The sequence below is a fragment of the Bos javanicus genome, chromosome 13 (genome assembly GCF_032452875.1).
Source record: "Bos javanicus breed banteng chromosome 13, ARS-OSU_banteng_1.0, whole genome shotgun sequence".
In the NCBI taxonomy this organism is placed as follows: Eukaryota; Metazoa; Chordata; class Mammalia; order Artiodactyla; family Bovidae; genus Bos; species Bos javanicus.
The window spans coordinates 22,172,757-22,193,003 of record NC_083880.1 but is presented as its reverse complement, the minus strand read 5'-3'; the positions used below and the strand labels follow the sequence as shown (position 1 = coordinate 22,193,003).

Sequence of the window (20,247 nt, the reverse complement as noted above, 5' to 3'; positions counted from 1 at the left end):
CTTTAATAACCTTCTGGTCTTGAGTGTTCCTACTTGCTACGCAAAGAGGCAGCCCAAATATCAGACATAGGTGATAATGAAGATTAAGCAATTATTTTGTTTCCCTTTAGCTTATGTGGGCTTCCCTGGTAGCTCAGATGATGAAGAATCTGCCTGCAATGCAGGAGACCTGATTTCGATGCCTGGGTTGGGAAGATCCCTGGAGAAGGGAACGGTTACCCACTCCAGTATTCTTGCCTGGGGAAGTCCATGGACGGACCATGGGGTCGCAAAGTGTCGGACACAACTGAGCATCTTTCACTTTCACTTTTAGCTTATGTACTGATCAATAATTGTACTGCAGACATTGTCTGTATAGGTAACAGAACAGAAGTAACACCATATAGGTCCTTTGACGTCAAATAGACATGCCTGAGAGATTCTGATGGTTTCTACCATGTGAGTAGCTTATATTTTTTTGAATATTATTTCTGAACTGGGAGAGTAGAGCTGTCTGAAAGTCTCACAAATCAGAGAGAAAGGAGCCTCAACCTTCTGTTCTTTCTTGTCATCCAGGGAAAATCTTAGGAACATAGTGTTGAATGGTGACAGAGTGAGCAAGGTTTGTACTAAAAGCTAAGAAAGCAAAGGAAAGATACTGATTTTTTTCAATTTGTTCAACATTTGTTTCTGTTGTAGGAAGATAATTTTTTTTATTTTTGTTTTGTTTTCTTAGACAAAAACCTTTTAGTTGCCTCTTATAAATTACTCGCATGTCCTTAATCAGGAGTTTTAACCCAACATTTTCCCTGTTTCAGTGTGTGGAGAGCATGAGTGATGAGGGTTTGGGGATGTGGGGAGTGGTATGGTGTGTATGTGTGATAAGTCACAGGCTCCCTGTGGAAGGTCAACAAAGAATAAACCAGACAACTTACATTTGATCGCAAGGTTTTTTAGCAAATCCTGTGAGTGTGAATCACACTGTGAGTGTGAATATCCCTCCGTTCTCCTCTGAAGTCTGCTGCACAGTGGGTTTGCACATATTACATGCTTGCTTTTTGGATATGCCCCTTTTCAGATTTTGTTTGACTCTCTTGGGTGCTGACTTTTTTTTTTTTTAATTCATTCTTGATTTGTTGATTTCTTCCTTTGGTAAAAGACCTCAAAGTTTGGCGCACAGATCCTGGCTCCATCTTCGACATTGATCCCCTGGAAGACAATATTCAGTCTAGGAGTCTACATATGCTTTCTGGTACTGCTTACGTTTTGAGTTCCTCCCCATTTACATGGCTTTTGTCCTCAAAGTGAAGCTGCTGTGAGCTCTGCAGGTTCATTGTGCCTTCTGTGTAATGTAAATTTTCAAGTTTGGGCTTCGAAAAACCAAGAGAGTTGCTGTGTTATTTAATATGCCACTAATCATTTATGAAAACAAAACTTACAAAAGAGCTTTTTAATATATCCTAGATTAGTTCTAGGTTTATTTTAAAGGTGTCTAGAGCTTACTTACACTTCCTTTTTATTAGTGAATATGATTTTAGAAGTTCTCTGGGCTTTGAAATGCAGCTATTTGGACTGCACTAAACTGCTAACATAAAGATTTGTTTTATGAAAAGCACAACATTTTAAAGATATAGTTCTTTAAGGAATTCTTTGAAGACTTTTATATAAAACAGAGGAGAGACTTTCTACATAGCATCGTAAATGTCTTAAAATAGGTTTTCAAGTATCCTTAAAATTTATCTCTGAGTTTTTATAAAATGCAAAATTTGTAGTTTACATAGGAAGTTTATTTGACTTTTAACTTCAACTGTATGTTTATAATTAAAAGTAAAACCCAAATGGTTTGGATTTTTGGGTATAGCAATAGCCAGGGTTGATCTTTGTAGGCTTTCAGACCGCATTTAGCAAACTGAAGATTTGACAGTTATGGGACTTTTTTAAACATATAAATAGATCTATCATTTAGGTCCTTCTCTGCCCCCAATTGTGACTCCAAGTTTAATTGTTAACATTAACAAAATTGAAAGTCCAAGGCAAAGTAGAAATTCTAATATTTTTATAGTAATTTGATCCACATAATCAGCCAAATTGTCATCCAAATTTTCTAAAAATAAAGAAAAGGCGACAAATGCTGTATCATTAGTGATATTTGAAAAGAACTATTTATAACTAAACTTTTGATAGAAATTTACTAATTTGCCAGTGTTTTCTTAGTTCTTGTCAACTTCCCATGCCTCATCTCTCCTTTAAAATTTAGACCAAACTGAGTGTGAATGATCATTAAGTCATTTGTGTTGTTGATAATATGTGCTGAAGTTAGGGAATAGATGGCTAGAATTTATAATACCTGAGCTTTGGGGTTGCAATTTAATGAGGGATTATTTTTCTTCCTTGTTAAATTTTTAAGTAATTATTTTGGTTTGTTTGTTCTTCAAGTCACTTAATCACAAATATGAATATTTTCCTTCCAATATAGAAAAGGCGAATCTTTATAGGAGACAACGGTCTCGGTCTTACTCGAGCAGTACTTTTGGTACAGGTCTGGGAGATGACAAATCAGAAATATCCGAGATTTACCGTAGCTTTTCATGCTGCAGTGAGGTAACAAGACCATCTGATGAAGGAGGTATCAAACATTAACCACTCTCAGAAGTCTCTTTTAATGTATCCCAAGTGTGTCTTTAACAAATTCTTCACTTTTGCACAAACATGGCATGGATATGTTTGAACATTTAAAATTATGTTTAGAAAGTTGAGTCTTTTTTAAAAACTAATAATATGCATTTTTTGCATGCTTGTTTTTCCTATCTTTCCTCACTGTTTTCACTAAAAATGGATCTTTAATGACAACAGGGTCTTGGGATCTGCTACGTGAATCTGTTTCACAGGAGTTGTATGTGATGGATATACACAGCCAGAGTGGAAACTTGAGTTCTGTGGAGTTCATATCTGATTTCCATTAAGGAAAATCAATCTTATGGTTATATTTGAGTGGCTAAGAGAGTGCTATGAATTTATGTGTTTAAATATTCATATACAGTTGCAGACAGAGTTAGATCTTGCCAAAAAGAAATGGGGTATGTACTTGGGATGTGAGATTTTTTTAAAATGGAAAATACTGTTGATTGTTAATAATCTTTGTATCTTATATTACTATCCTTGTCCTTTACATTCTTCTGTTTTCTGGATCCAAGCTGATGGCTTAGGTCTAGAAATCGGTCGTTGAAATTGTTTTGGATGTTAAACTACTCTAGCTGTTATTAAAGGTTATGACTAAGGTACAGCCACATTTGAGTGCCGTGGGGAGGGGGAGAGGAGTGAACACAGAACAAAAGGAAAACTGAGTTTCCATTACAACCAAAGGCCATAGCACTGAAATCCCTAAGGCAGGAGATTTTGAAGTGCAGGAGTTTAACATCTTGGGAAAAGTAATGTGACTATGGACCTGATGAAACTATGAAATCTCTTGCAATTGAGTAATTGATTTTTTGCACTTATAGGAAAGACCCCTTTGAGAAGAAAATCAATTGCAGTCAATAATCTTAAATTGTACATTCAGACTTGCCTTAGCTTGGTAGAAAGATGTTTCTTTTTAAAATTTCAGATAAAGTGAGGTATAGTTGACATATAAAATTGTAAGATATTCTAAGTGTACATCATGATGATTTGATATATGATATGTTGTGAAAGGATTCTCCCCAGTTAGTTAATTAACATATCCATTACCTCACAAATATATCTTCTTTTTTTCCTTTGGCCAGAGCACTTAAGTTCTACTCTGTCAACAAATTCCATTTATACAGCACAATGTTATCACCTATAGTCACTGTGTTATTCTTTAGCTTCTTGTACCTTATTCATTGTGTATTAAAAATGTGTACCCTTTTACCAATTTCTACCTATTTCCCCCAGCCTCTGGCAACTACTGTTCTGCTATCTGTTTCTATGAGTTTGACTTTTCTTTTTTTTTTGGCTTGATCTTTGTAGAAAGTTTTTAAGAGTCTCCTTCCTCTATGCTTCTAATGTTTATGAACTAGGGTTTCTTTCTTGTAGGTAAGATAAATGTGTGAGAGCTCCTCTTTCAGTGTCTGCTTATCTAACAAAGGATTCAGTAACTTTATTTTTTTGGCTTGGGGCTATTGATTTCTCCCTTCCATGTCCTCTGTGACTCTAGAGGTACAGAATAATATTGATGCCTGGTAAGATAAATAAAACCCAAAGCAAATACAAGAACAAATTTCCATCAACCTTATTTAACTTTCTCAGTTCAACGTAGTAGAACTGATGTCTCTCCCAAAAGCGATGCACCTTAGAGTCTTTGCTTCATCGGGGAGCCTTTAACTTCATGTCTGAACACACAAACACAGCATTCATTCATTTAATCACCAAATGTTTGAGCGCTTTTTGTGCATCAGCCAAGAGCTCAGATCTGGCAGTGTACATAGCAGTGAGCAGCAGAGATACGCATCTGCTCTAAGGGGTTTGGAGTCTGGTGAGGACCCTGACATTGAGCAGATACTTACCCAAGTAATCTATAATTATGAACAGAGTAAGTGCTGGGAGGGGAGCACGTGGGGGCCACAAGGGGGTACTCCATCTGGCCTCGATGTCACGGGAGCCTTCCTCAGGGAAGGAAGATTTGAGCTGAGATGTGAATGCTAAATGGAAGTGAACTATGCCAATGGGCTTTGGGAAAATAATGTTTCTCAGAGACAGAACAGAACACAGAAGTGGTGCATCAATGAGACATTCAAATGGAGGCGTTGAGCAGGCAGTTAGAGTCCAGAGGAGGAGGCTGCACTGGAGACAAATGGGAAGTCATCACCTGTGTCCGTGATCAGGTCTTGGATTCATCCGTGCGGATAAGGAGAGTTTGAGCCCCCTCCTGCAGGTTTCTCAGCTCCGTCTATGCCAGGGAGGAGTTTGGCATTTGTCTCCGATTTTCTTGGCTCATCGAAAACCCACTGTTGTTGGTTTATCTTCTCTTCCTCCTCTCAAGCCCACTACTTTCTAATTATTTCTAGTAAGAAGACCCTACACTATGCCAAAATGAATAAGAAATGTCTCCATTGAAAGAAAGTATACGTAAGTGTTCTTATATTTAAGATGGAATTTGAGTAAGAGTAACACAGGGATGGGGGAGCCTGGTGGTCTGCCATCTATGGCATCGCACAGAGTCAGACACTACTGAAGTGACTTAGCAGCAGCAGCAACACATGGTTAAGAGAGAATAATCACGTTTATTTTTTAAAGTGGAGGAACATCAGACTCCATGAAAGGTGGTGCAGGAAGGTTTTTGGCAGGAAGGAGTGTCTCCACAACTTAAATAATGCCTTGGAAGAAACGCTGACTTCTTGGAGATGTTTATAACCTGTCATTGTCACCTGATAAAAGGCTTGTGTTTGGTGACATTTCCAATTTTGGGAAGTTGATATTGAGGGATGAAGCAAAAGTGTAGATGTACCAGTAAGTTTTTATAACATTAGCACAGTGGCTTACCCACAGTGTATCTAGGTTAATTCAAAAAGATTTGGGGATACCTGAGAATATGCTTCTAATTTTAAGTGAAGCAAATCATAGTCTACTGATTGGTACCTTATGTCTGTATTCAAACAATCAGTGACATATCTAACCTAATAAGTCCAAAAATGCCTCCTCACCTTCTCCACAACATTCTGCTGCTTTTCCAGGCCTCCCGGGTTGCTAAGTAGTGACTGCAACATTCCAGATACTAACTTCACATCCTTAGGAATCATCCTCCACACTTGTCTTTTGCTCACGTCCACATCCAAACCATTAACAGATCTTACCAGCTTGCCTGGGACAAACACATCCAGAATCTGACTGCATGGTCCACCTCCTCCCCTGGGCCCCCACCGTTCCCCCATCTCAGCTGCTGCCCTCTCTGCCTCCAGTCATCACAGAAGTTTCCAGACGAGTTTCCAGCTTCTGTTCTTGCCACCCCAAGCCACCAGCCCTCTCTCTGCCTTGGTCTGTTCTCCACCTGGCAGCTGGAGGCTCTTTGCTGCTAAGTCGCTTCAGTCATGTCCAACTCTGTGTGACCCCATAGACGGCAGCCCACCAGGCTCCCCCATCCCTGGGATTCTCCAGGCAAGAACACTGGAGTGGGTTGCCATTTCCTTCTCCAATGCATGACAGTGAAAAGTGAAAGGTAAGTCGCTCAGTCATGTCCAAATCTTCGTGAGCCCATGGACTGCAGCCTACCAGGCTCCTCTGTCCATGGGATTTTCTAGGCAAGAGTACTGGAGTGGGGTGCCATCGCCTTCTCCGATGAATGAGTCTACCTATTTGTAAAAATATGACTGATGAAAACAGTGGAATCACTAGGTTATCACACTGTGCGAGTTCGGTTGTCAAGAGGGAGCAACTCAAAGGACATCACACAATCTATAAACCAGCTGGAAGGAGCCATCCAGACTCTGCCCTGCCGAACCCTTTCTGGGCGATGATTAGACAAGTCCTCATAGATGATATACTGTGTGCAGAAGTGCTGATCAGAATCAGGTTTGGCGTGGTACGCGACTGTATTGATGGTTTGAGTCACGTCACTGTCTGGCTTAGGCTTTCTAATGAGGATCTGGCCCCCACTGGCAGTGACAAGCTTAATAAGGTTGTCCTTTGGATGGTGTTTGAAGGTTCCCCCAAAATAGAAGTAACATGCATCACACAGCTTTGGCAACAGCTGTTCTCTGTTGAGCCTGCTTTTCTGTGGTCCTTCAGGAATTTCATACTTTTTTTCCTGTTCACACTCTTTGCTTTGCAGACATGTTTTCACCCATTCAAATTTTAGGATCCAGCATCCACTGAGAATTCCAAGCATACACTTCAGGGTGCTTTGGACTGTATCTCCAGAACATGAGTTACATGTCCTGACATGAGTTACTGTACTGTCAAACTCAGCAGTTTTTAGTCTTTAAGAATCGTTGCAAGCTCACTGAGCATTCCTAAGGATGATTCCTAAGGATGAGGTTCTTTAGGAAACACATAAATCTAATACCAGTTAGATCACATCATTTTTCTGCTACCATTTCATTCTGAATAAAACCCAAATCCTTGCCGTTGCCTACAGGGCCCTCTTCCGACCTGGGCCCCGACTGCGGCCCTAAACCATTTCCTGCTTTTCTTGGTTCACTCATCCTCTCTCCCCATCCCAGTCTCCCTGCTTTTTACCCACCTTTGCGCCTGCATGTGCCCCCAGCTTGGACTCTCCCTCCCACTGCACCTGAGCTATCTGCTTGTCTAGACCTATTTTTCTTCATATCTTTGCTCAGGATCACTTGATCAGAGAGACCCTCTCTAACTACCAGATATAAAACAGCACTGCTTCCCGTTCTGTCTGGCCCTTTACTCTTTGCTCTTTATTCATAGCACTTGACATCACCTGAGATATATATTTATTTGTTTATGTGTTTGTCTGTCTCTCCTAACTAGGATAGATGCCCATAGTGAAAGTGGAAGTCGCTCAGTCGTGTCTGACTCTGCGACCCCATGGACTATACAGTCCATGAAACTCTCCAGGCCAGAACACTGGGTAGCTTTTCCTTCTTCAGGGGATCTTCCCAACCCAGGGATCGAACCCAGGGCTGGGATATTGGCTGTTTTGTCTACTATGATTACTCTGTCTCCAGCTCTTAGAATAAGCACTCAGCAAATATTTGGTGAATAAATGAAATGGTCAAATTAATATTTTTTTTCCACACATTCCACTCCATTTTTAAAACAAATTGAGATATAATTGATGTATAAAATTGTATTAATTTTAGGTGTACAAAATATTAATATCTGAAAAATTAGAACTGCATATATAAATATATGTAAGTTTTAAAAAAAGTATGAAAATCTGTTATGCAAGGGCTTCAAGAAAAGCCTTCCATTTTTGTTTTGATATGTTTCAATGACATTAAAGCATAGCTGAAAGAGAGAAAAAAACCCGAAAGTGGAAACACTCCAGGATAGTTTCTTTTCTGGTGGGGAGGCAAAGAAGTAGTATCCATGAGGTCCTGGTTGCTTTGAAATTTGGGGTCCCCTTTGAAATGCATGCTGTGCTGAGCCCTGGTCAGGAGGTGCTGAGTGAGTCTGTAGAAGGAGGTAACTTTCATGGTGATGACAGCAGTTTGATGAAAACCTTTAGTGTCCTCAGTTAAACACATACATTTGTTTAAATACTATTCTGAAAATTGGAAGGGACTTTAGAACAATGCTTATTATTGGTAAGATGGAGAAAAAAGAGAATGTTTGTATTTAGAGACGCCATCTTTTTCTTTATTCCAGATTTTACTGATTTCTTTCCATTTAGGTTAGAATTTCATACGATAAAAAGAATGAAGTCCCAGAAAGGTGACCTTTCATGTTGGGCTGACTCCCTGCTGTCGAGATGGCGTGTATCGTAGCTTGTCCTGTGGTGGACAGAACGGTGCGCAGGGGCAGGAGGCTTCATCCCACTCTCGCACTGCTCGGTCTGGGGTCTCGGGAGGTTACCCGATCTTACCCGGCTCAGATTCCACTTCTGTAACAAGTAGCTTTTCTAAGATGTTTTACATTTCCTAAGCCAAGTGCCATAATTGAAATAAACTCTTGTTTTCTTCTTTCTCTTCTTTTTTATGTATGAGAATGTGTTTATGTCCTGAAGGTGACCTGCTTTACTTTGTGTATTGAATGACTGGACAGTTATGAGAATTATAGTTTCGGGGTCCTTTTTCTGAGTTACAGGAAATTTAGGTTGTTAGGACAAAGGGTTAAACAATCAGCTCATTTCCTTGAGGCAGAAGTACAATGTTTTCATCATTCACATTTGGTTTTCATGAGCATTAACATAGAAGCCTTCTCCTTTGCATTTTTATCATTGTTGTAGTTATGCGCTTCTCATGATATTTTCCCATCTTGCTTTGATTGCTGAATATTTTCATTTTCTTATGAGATTATTTTGGGCTTTCTTTAGTTTTAGGTCTACTTTCTAAGATATTACGTTACCAAGGGGCTTGCATTTTCCGTCTCTACTGTGTTGCCTTGCTTCAATAAAGGAGGCTTTTATTTAAATGTCATCTAATTTTGTTTTGATTCTTGAATGGTATTATTTGAAATTATCTTTATTGCCCTGTGGTACTAGATTAGGTTAACTTATTTCATTTGACACACATTTCCTTGAGTGGGAATAATCCTGATGATTTCTGCTTATTTCACTGCAAGGTTTTCTTTGATCTGTGTGTTTGTCTGTAGGTCACTTGCCGGCAACATGTATTTGCCTTCTGGTACTGCTTTGTATCTCTTTGGTTTCTTTTAATTCACAGTGTTTTGTATTACTTATATTTTTATGTGTTTGCCGTCTCACTCCGTGTTTACTCTTCTAGTTCAGTTTTTCTTCAGGCATTTTATGTGTTTCTATTTTCCTCTGGAGCATAAAGGGGATGGGAGTGTGATGGGGAGGAAAAGCAGATGCACTTTTCAAAGCCGACCTCCTCAATGTCTCAGCCTTGTGAACTTTTCCATTTTGCTCTGGAAGGAGCTTATTGGACCAGAATCCTCGTCCTGCCTTAAGTGATGGAAAACAAGTTTCAGAATTCTGGGACAGTCCCAGCTAGGCTGTGCTTTATAGCATTCCATTCCATATAATATGTCCTCAAAAGAGGTTCTGTTGCAAGAGATGCTTCAATACCTTCTGGAATTCTCAGGATATGGTCTGTAGACGTGCCAAGAGGGCAGTGCACCAACTAGATAGCCAGTGGCCCTGGTTAAACACCCATAATTCCATTTGTCCATTAACCAAACATTTATCCAGTATCTCCCATATTTGTGAGATTCTGGAAACACAAATATAAAAGATAAAGTTATTGTCATCCGTGAACTTGCTTTTTGGTGGGTGAACCACATGCACGAACCCTTTGTGCTCAGGAAGGCATTGTGATGGAGAATTAGAATCAGCCAGGCTGACTGATGGGAAAGAAGTGTTTTAGGCAGAGAATGTAGCATGTGAGAGAGAATATAGCACATTGGAAACTTAATGTATTTGGCATACGTTAAGCCCGAGGGCTGTGCATCTAAGGGATGAGCCAGAGCCAGAGACTGGGTGCTGCTGAGCCACTGTCTCTTCAGAGGCAGAGTTCTGCTGAATATAATTGAATACGGTTTCTTTGCATGTTTCCTTGGACTTCACTGTGCAGGAGACGTAGAGGCTGTTTAGAGGACCAGTTACCTAGCCTGGTAAGCCACTGAGTCTGCCTTGGAAGTTTAATCCACTTAAGCATCCATTTTGCTTTGAATAATCTAGATTTTACCAAGAGTCTTGACTCTTTGGGCATCAAATGACCACAAGGTCTTATCAGTCTTCTGGAGGGATTAATGGTGTAGAGACAGCCTGGTGGATTTTTATTTCAAATATCGCAAGTACTCTTACTGTTGACATTTGTCATTTGTGTAGAAGAGCAGAAACACCAAACCCTAAGCACCTTCCTTCCTACTCTAAGACTCCCAGACTCCAGACGAAATAGTCAAGAGCTGGATATTTACTAGGCATCTTAAGTCTTATGTCTAGAACCAAAATCGTATTTCCTATCTTCCCCACAAAACAAACAAACATCTGCTCTTACCTTTGTTCACCAGCTCAGCTGATGACACAGTACTTCACCTCAGTACTGAGGCAAAAACCATGGCGCCCCCCACTACCTTTCTTCCTCTCACACTTCACATCTGATCCATCTGTAAGCCTGTCAGCTCTGTCCTCAGAATGTGTTTATGTCTCATCCAGCCACGTCTCACCATGTCCACTGCAGCCCAAGAGAATCACCATTCTGTCTCCTAAAGAGTGCAGATATTGGCTCCTGGTCTTTATAATTCCATTCTTACTTTTTTGAGCTGGCCACCACTTGGCTGCCAGTGACCTTTAAAAACTTGCACTTAATCTCATTACATCTTTGTTCAAAATAATATAATGGCTTCAATCACACTCGGTGAAAAAACGAGATCCAGTCTACAAAGTGTCATACGGTCTGGCCCTTGGTCTTGCCCCCTGTTCATCTCCTGGACTACCTGCTCCAGCCACACAGACCTCTGGGCTATGGATGTTAGGTGTTCTCTCATGTGGGCCTTTGTAATCTCTGATGCCTTTGTCTGGAGCAGTCTATCCCAGATATTTCTGTGGTTTGCTCACTTCCTTCAGGTCTTTGATTAAATGTCAACGAATCAGAAAGGAGAAGGGGGAGACAGAGGATGAGATAGTTGGATGGTATCACCAACTCAATGGACATGAGTCTGAGCAAACTCCAGGAGATAGTGAAGGGCAGGAAATCCTGGCATGCTGCAGTCCATGAGGTCGCAGAGTTGGACATGACTTAGTGACTGAACAACAGCAACAACAAATCAGAAAGGGTTTCCTTGATCACTCTACCTTGAAATCTCTCAACCCCCACACACTCATAACTCTCCCTTTGCTTTGCTTTATTTTTCTCTATAATTCTTTTTAAGCTCTGCTGCTGCTGCTAAGTCGCTTCAGTCGTGTCCGACTCTTTGTGACCCCATAGACGACAGCCCACCAGGTTCCCCCGTCCCTGGGATTCTCCAGGCAAGAACACTGGAGTGGGTTGCCATTTCCTTCTCCAATGCATGAAAGTGAAAAGTGAAAAGGAAGTCGCTCAGTCGTGTCCGACTCTTAGCCACCCCATGGACTGCAGCCCACCAGGTTCTTCTGTCCATGGGATTTTCCAGGCAAGAGTTCTGGATTGGGTTGCCATTGCCTTCTCCATATTGAGGCATACTTGACATATAAATTTTGCACCTATATAATCTATAAATGCTGATGAGTTCAGACATGCACATATGCCTGTGATACGGTCACTACATTAAGGTGATGAACATGTATACCACCTCTAAAAATTTCCTTGTGTTCTTTGGTGTATACATTTGTGTCTGTGATAAGAACACTTAACATGAGAACTACCCTTGTAAAATATTTTAAAGTGCGTAATATAGTACTGTAAACTGTAGGTGCAATGTAGACCTCATATTAGACACTCATGTATATTGTAGAATATATAAATATATTCTACTTAAATTTGATCTGAAATTTAAAGAAACAGCTTTGCTGCATGTGTTAAATCTCTAAAACTTGGCATTAGTCTTTATTAGTGTTAATTAAAGTTAATTTGACTTGAATGTAGCAGTGCAATAATAATCCTGGTTATAATTTTTTAAAAAGAAGTCATGTAGAATGTATTACCAGAATGTAACATTGAGACCTATGTTTATTACAATACCTGAGTCAGCTAATGACCTTTCAAAACCAAGACATCAGTAAATTATTCCTACATTAACACTTCCATTCTCAGATAAATACTTTTCTCTCAGTGTTTTGTTTATTGAGGACATCTGTTCTCAGCAGGGACTCAGTAGAGTAGAAGTGCCCATCAGAATTCTGAAATCATGCCTTTTATGGCTCCTCTCTCGGTGTACTCTAGCTTCTTGTTCAATCGTGAAATACATGGAGTCAGAGAATTGAATGGCCCATGTGGCTTTCCTTCCGGTGCCCGGCACAGGACCAGGAGCGCTCGCTCCGGTGAAGAGCTTGAACAAGTCATCGCTTTCCTAGGCTCAGTGAAGACCACTAGGACCTGCCTTAAGTTCCTAAAAGACAATAGACATCACGGAGAGCTCAATTTGCTATGAAACGGGGAACAGAAATGTTAAACGCAGGCACAATAATAAACTGCTAGTGTATTTTGAAAGGGATGGGTATGTATCCAATCAGCAGTGTTTCTAAATATCTTTTAATATGAATAGTGTCCATAAAGTCACAATACTTTGCCCAGTAGTCACATTAATTTTTCTGTTGATTCTCTTTTCCCACTGAAGAGTTCTGTCTTATGATTTATAGATGGTTTTCTGTCCCAAGTTCATGTTATTGATTTTCAGTGATGAGCATTTTTAAAATTAGATAACCAGAACAGCCTACAAGAAAATACACTCTGGATTTTAAACTCTTTGCCTTCATTTAAAATAAGCTTTCCAGTATTTCTATTTTTGCCACTAATTCAGTTTTGTGATTACTGATTGACAACCCTTAATCCCCTGAAAAAAAATGCAATCCTTCCCAGCCTGACTTCTGTAAATAAAGTACATTCAATAAGAGAATCCCAGTCATATTATTTCCCTTCTGTGTATTTGAGTGTGGTTTCCCATCCGGTTTTGAGATGTCTGCTAGAATCTGTCAAAAAAGTGATGGTTTAATATCTTCATTTAAGTTTAGGGCTTCTTTGGTGGCTCAGATGGTAAAGAATCTGCCTGAGTATGGGAGACCAGTGTTTGATCGTTGGGTTGGGAAGATCCCTGGAGGAGGGAATAGTTACCCACTTGCCTGGAGAATTCTATGGACAGAGAAACCTGGCAGGCTACAGTCCATGGGGTCACAAAGGGCCTGGTGGGCTACGGTCCATGGGGTCACAAACAGTTGGACATGACTGAGCGACTAACACTTTCACTTTCACTTTAAGTTTAGAAAGGTTTAAGGAGTTGATTGAAATATTGAATTTCTATGGTGAAACGAATCTATAGGAAAACAAATGATTCCTTTATAATATAAAATCCAGTTAGTAGAACATTACATAATTATATTTAGCCATTTAGTCAGTAGATCTAGCCTGGGAAAAAAGCACACAATGTAGATTGTTAGAAACTCTTCTTTAGTTCTGTTGCTCCTCCAAGAAAAAGGTTCAGGGCTCTGACTGAATTTGAATTCCTTAGAGAGACTCATATTCCTAGTATCAATAGACTTGGAATGAAAGAAACGTCATAAGTTTCCTTTTCTGAGTGTGAAGTTGGGGAAAGGATCAAATACTAATGAATAGCACTTGTTCCAAGATACACATGTGTCTTTCATTGATTTGCCAAAATTAAATCAAAGGATTCCATATGTGTCTGAAGGAGAACCATCTGACACTTGAAGTAGCAAACAATAAAACTTTAAAAATATATTTCCTGTGAAGCTAAGTTGATTGGGAAAAAGAGAAGGTTTGATCATCAAGGATATAAATGTGGCTATAGCATCTGTGTCAAATGAGTAAGCTTTGAAAGAGCTTTATAAATCGTAAATGGCTACACGTATAGGAGAGACTGGGCATTCTTGCTTTCTGTTTAGTATTTTGTTATTATCTATTATTAAGTATTGTTAAACATTAGCAATGAAGATGGGAAGTGGTAGTTTTGGTTTTTATATAGATCAAAATTGAGGTCCAAGTTGGATAACAGATTGAGTGTACATATATATTTACATTTCTGTCTTACACATAAAACAATCAAGTTGTAATCTTATCTTTGTAGTCACAAATTTCCTTGTTCTCCCCCAACTTCCTATTTCATCCAGGTGCCCACATCCTCCCGCCCCAAGCCCCAAGCTAGTAGGTCATAGGGGTTGGATCGTGACTTTACAGGAACTACTTAAAATGTCCACAGGCTGATACAGCTGGGCGATGGATCGAGTTTCTGGCCTTCATTTTTCTCATTAGCTCCTGCCATCCAGGCTCCTTGTTATATGCTGCTTCTCTTGTGACCAGATTTCCTATTTCTTATTGTCTGATCTCTGCCCTCCTCCTAAACACTCGGTTTATGCTGCATTTCTCAGACATTCTGGTTCTTGATCTTTATCTTACACCATATACCTGACCTTTGTACTCTGAATTTATTTACTGTTCTGTCAGGCACTTTCCTAGAGCCTGTCTCAGTGTGCTTATAAATGTACGCCTTGATCACAGTGACCCTTTATTCACCTTCCTACCTGACTGGGACTTTTCATACCTGTCTATTTCTCTGGCCCCCACCACTCACCTTGGATGTAGAGCTTGGGCTCTGGGAAAGCCAGACAATCCTTGACATTCAGTTTTCCACATCTCCCTATCTTCAAATCATATCAGAGGCACATTGCGTCATTTTCATAAATGTTCTTCCATTGGTTGAAAAACATGCCTGCTTATTCACAAATGTAATCAATACTGAGACGTGTCTAGATGTGATATTTAGTGTGGCTTGTTACTAAGGCAGTCTAATGTAGAACTATTCAGGAAGTCCTCGTGGATTGATGATGCTCCTTAAGAGTATCTTATTGGTGCTAGAATAAACTAAATGCATAGTTCAGTTTTATATCTTTAAGAATATATTACATATATTGATCCAATAAGTATTTACAGAATTGCTTCTTCAATAGTGTAATGAGATTTTCTTTCATTGTACTTGAATAATGATGAATCTTGTTATGTAAGATAGATTTACACAATATCAGCAGTAGCGGTCACTGAGGAAAATTGGGATTTGCTGTGAGATGGCTTTTCAGTCATGGCATAATTTGTGTGCAATAGCTAGTCTCGGTGGTATGGCTTACCTAAATGGAAACAGTGTCCCCATCTACCTGCTGTCCTTAAGTTCTTTTTTGCTTTCATCTTATGAGATAACTGCCCCAAATTGTATAGTTCTTGTCAGGAAACCACATACGTATCCACGATATGCATGCCTTCATTTTTTTTTTTTGGTCTTATTTTGGAGGACTGTGTGCATGTGGCTGTAGATATAGATATGTGCAATGTGGATTTTGTGCCTTGAGAATAGTATTAAAGACTCTCTAATCTGGGGCAGAAATTATTTCCTTTTCCATCAGTGACAGACCTGCTTGTATTTGTGGTTTGGGTTATGGTTATAGTTGGGGAGATTATTCTGGCTTTGATAGCTAAAATTTAGAAATACATGTGAGAAGAAAACTATGCAAGTTGAAATTCAAATGTAAATGTAGGAATGAGTTGACTAGATTATTCTGAAGCAAAATAGCAGATATTCTTTAATCCAAAGCATTCTACTTCTATTCAAACCACATTATGTCACAGCTCAGTTCTGTCATTTCAGTCATTCACAGACTGAAGTTTTCCAGCGAAAAAACAGTTAGCTTTGAAATCAAAATGTATTGCTTTTCTGGTTTTTTGAGACTAATTACGTTTAGCTGGAAGATAGTTTAACATATAACTAATTTTGTGTCTTTTTCAACATTTAGGAATTGTAGAGTCCCAAAACAATATTTCAGTTCTTACTTGAGACATCTAAGCCAAATATATAAATAAAATGGCCAAATGTATGTATGTATGGCTCTAAAAAGTACATAATTCATATATATTTTTCCTTTTGTGGTGAACAGGTAGTTAGGAATATTTAACTAGCCAACATATTTGATTGAAGCAACATTTAAGTCTGTCATTTAAGTTTAGGGAAGAAAATGTTTAGGTAGTCTCCTGGGCTTAATTGTATTTTCGGCTAGATTCTTGATATGTCTGTGGGAATCAATTTGTCACTATGCTGATGATGACTTGAGGCAGTCACATTTTTCAGGCTGTTTCTACAGGATGGTTTTGAAAATTGTTAGGTGGCATCATGATGGGGTCTTTCCTGCTTACTGGAAAAGTAGTTCAAGTCATATTAAGAAATGTGACTTGAACATAAACTTGAAATTATTCAAACGGGGTAAGGTGACTGAATGACAGTCACCCTGGGTAATGTAGGATAGTACTGGCCACAGGAAGAAGATTAAACACACATTCAGATGCACACCCCAGAGACTAATCAGTGGCCAGAATGACCCTTAGAGATATCTCAAAGCTGTTGCTTCAGAAGTGATGCTGCTGTCTGTGATTTCAGCTTGCTTTTCCAAAACTGAATGAATTATTCTCACTGTAATTTGTTCCAGGGATGTTCAGGCACACCTCATCAACCACAGACATGGGAACTTCTTGTGGAGTTTGTACCCTACGTTTACCACAAAAAGTCAGTGGCAACTGGAGTTGCCTCTGAGATCATACGAAGTGGCCTTGTGCTTCTCCCCATTAGACCTCGTTCTGTTTTCTTCCCTTCCCTCTCGCTCCCGTCTGCCCCACTGGTGGGGGTATGTGGTTGATGCTGACTGTTCTGACTTAAGGTCATGCCCTCTCCACGTCTAGAAGCTCCTCTCCACACCATAGAGCTCTTCCACATTTCTGAATTCATAATGCATATTTGTAGATTCCTCTTTTGCTACCTTGTCATTTTGCCCATGATCATGTTGATGTGGTACAGCCCAGAGTTTAGTTTCTGGAGTCAGATTGTTAGCATTTAAGTACTAGCTCCTATGTGGCTCTGATATTTCTGACCAAGTTACTGAATCTTGCTAACCTTTGGACTTCCTGTCTGTAAAGTGGGCATTTACTATCTGTAAAGTGGTGACGATTCCACCAGTTTGTGTGCGTAACACATGAGGCGCAGGGCCCCGCATGGTTTAAGGAGGGGGACCAACCGTGCCCAATTAACCCGAGACCAAGAGGGCTCCTGGGAAGCAGAACCGTCAGTGCAAAACCTGAGAAAGTCGCAAGCTGAGTTAGTCCCCCTAGTTGTAAGCATTTCATTTATATTATTCAAATTTATTGTATTTATATTTTGTATTCCTATGTTCCATCTTTCCCCTGTTAGGTTTCACAGAGGCTCACATCTAGGTGCTTAAACATCTTCATGTGTACCGCATTTTCCTAAAAGAGATTTAAATTACCTTATGGTAATAAAATTCACATACAACTAGAAAATTAAAGATGACATGGAGGAGAAATTGTTAGGAATGTAGCACTGGCTTGAGAGATAATTTTTGATTTTGCAAAGATAATTTTAAAAAATGTATTCCAAATGCTTAGAACAGTGTGAATAATAAAAGAGGTTAACTGTTACCTCCAGGAAAAAATTATACACAAAAGAAAATATAATCACAGATTGCTACTGTTTAATCAAGTGATCAAGCAATCCCAAAGCACAGTGTGGCTGCAGGGCTGTCTTGCCACACTTCCATAAATCCAGCTGGTAAGAAAACAAAGAGGCCTTTATACCCACAACACAGCAGGCAGCATGGGCTTCTTGTGGCAAGGATGCCGATTCCCTGTGCCCCTCCACCCTCTGAGTTCCAAGGAAGATATGGCAATAGGTCATGGGTGCAAGCCCAGGTAGATGCTGAGCACACAGAGGTTATGTGTCGCAGCTGAGAAGGGCTAAGGTTAGAAAGCTCGCAGTCATGTAAGATAATCACAGATTATCTAGCAAACCTGCCCAACTTTTGCCCCATTTTAGGGAGTGTCTCCCAATTAGGGAGACACTATCTGTATCAACCCAATTAGGAAACAAGTCTTCTCTGGGGAGGAAAGGGAAATTTTATTATTGGAAAGACATTTTTTGGCTGCAAAGTCTACATTTCCTCTCAGATGGCCCTGCCCTGGTCAACACCCCAAAAGTGGGGACTTTATCCACCCCTCTGTCATTGGTGCCATGTGGTGCTCGCCTCACCAGGAGTGTCGCATGTTAGCCCCTCAGTTATCCCGCAGTGAGCTGCTTTTGGCTCAGCTTTCTTCCCACAATCCCCAGTTGTTCCTTGAGTCCTGGGTTAAATATTTGCCCGCACAAATAAGGACACTTACCCCATTCATGAGGGCTCCATTCTTATGACCTAGTCACCCCAAAGTCCCCATCTCCAAATACCACCACATTTTGGGATTAGGATTCAACACATGAATTTGTGGGGATACAGACATTTGGTCCATTGCAGGGGGAGAGAGGGAATTTGGGAGTAGCATAAGTAGGGTCCCATGTGCCCGTAAATTTGTTTCAGGTGGAGAAGAAGGAATCCGGCAGTAGCTTAGTTGCTCTTTATTGTGGCTGCCCATTTGAATTGCCTGGAAGATTAAAAAAATAAAACACCAGTGTCCACTCCTTCCCACTCCCACCCCAGAAACTCTGATTTAATTAATCAGGGTGGTAGGGAGACATGGACAACAGCCTGGTTTTAAAATACTCCAGGTGAATTTAATATGCAGCCAGGGTTGAAACTTACTGCAAGTAACTGAATCCTCTCTGTCTCTTCCTTTTATTCCCATAGCGACCTCATGGACTGTAGCCCGCCAGGCTCCTCTGTCCATGGGATTCTTTAGGCAAAAATACTGGAGTAGGTTTCCACACCCACCTCCAGGGGATCTTCCCAACCCAGGAATCAAATCCAGGTCTCCAGCATTACAGGCAGATTCTTTACCATCTGAGCCACCAGGGAAGCCCCAGATAGGATCAAGCTTATTGTTTAATCTTTACTTCAAAACTAACAGCATCTGCATTCTTTCTCTTTAAAATTCATGTCTTCATTCAATTTAGCAATTTTCCTGTGCTTGTCTAAATAGAGATCTTTTTTGTCCTTGTTGTTGTTGGTTAGTCATTAAGTTGTGTCTGACTCTTTGCAATCCCATGGACTGTAGCCCACCAGGCTCCTCTGTCCATGGAATTTCCCAGGCAAAAACACTGGAGAGGATTACCATTCCCTTCTCCAGGGGATCTTCCTGACCCAGGAATCGAACCCAGGTCTTCTACACTGGCAGGCAGATTCTTTACCACTGAGCCACCAGGGGAAAATAAAACCAAATCAAATTCTTTGACATGTGTTAGCTGATAAAAACCATAGTCAGGGGTTAGAAAATATGATGATTTCATTGCATCTTGTATTCTTTACTGGAAAATTCCTGAGGGCTGATTTTCTCCTTATTCTAGATTTTAAAAAATGCCTTTAAGTAAACCCCCAATTTATTTTCTCTGTGCATGTTGTCTATAGTAGCTATAGAATTAATGCTTGTGTCCCCCCAAATTCATATATTGAAATCCTTACCCCCTATATGATGATGATGTGGCCTTTGGGAGGTGATTAGTTTGTGAGGGTGGAGTTCTCGTGAATGGGATTAGTGCCCTTATATAAAAGAGACTCCCCCCCCCATATAGGTAAGTAAGTAATAAAAACAAAAGAGACCCCATACAGTTCCATCACCCTCTCCCCCTCCTGCTTTAGTCCTTTCACTAAAGGACTCAGTGAAAAGATAGCCTTCTGTGAATCAGGAAGCAGATCCTCACCAGACACCGAATCTGCTGATGCTTTACTTTGGACTTCCCAGCTTCCAGAACTGTGAGAAAGAAGTGATGTTGGTTAAGTTACCTAGTCCGGTGTTTTTAAACCAGCCCAGATGGTTTTATACCTGGCCAAGACATCAGTACAGCATGATATTTATTTTTATGTTCTGCATTTGAAATTTGGCTATCTACTATTATTCTATAGTTATTGTGAGGCTGTCAAAACCTCCACTCTGTCTGTAATGACCTGAGACTTTTATTGTGGTCACTGTGCAGAGATGGTTATTCTGATGCCTTCCTGGTTAACCTCCCAGCCTCTGGATTTTTATTCTATAA

At 40.1% G+C, this 20,247-nt stretch overlaps 1 protein-coding gene and 1 pseudogene across 8 annotated transcripts in view; one reads left to right on the top strand and one right to left on the bottom strand.

The window, feature by feature from the left end:
- The window catches only part of NEBL (nebulette), a 378,681-nt gene that overhangs the window by 343,602 nt on the left and 14,832 nt on the right, over positions 1-20,247 (top strand). For 4 of the 8 annotated variants that reach the window (XM_061435956.1, XM_061435958.1, XM_061435954.1 and 1 more), the window contains 2 exons: positions 1,139-1,231; positions 2,456-2,605. The exons of 2 other annotated variants lie outside the window; for them this stretch is intronic. In XM_061435956.1, the coding sequence (XP_061291940.1) occupies positions 1,139-1,231; positions 2,456-2,605 (243 nt within the window). The remainder of the gene's footprint in view (positions 1-1,138; positions 1,232-2,455; positions 2,606-20,247) is intronic. 2 more of the 8 variants (XM_061435960.1, XM_061435957.1) reach the window with 1 other exon arrangement.
- Positions 6,166-7,205, bottom strand: LOC133259032 (BRCA1-associated RING domain protein 1-like; annotated as a pseudogene).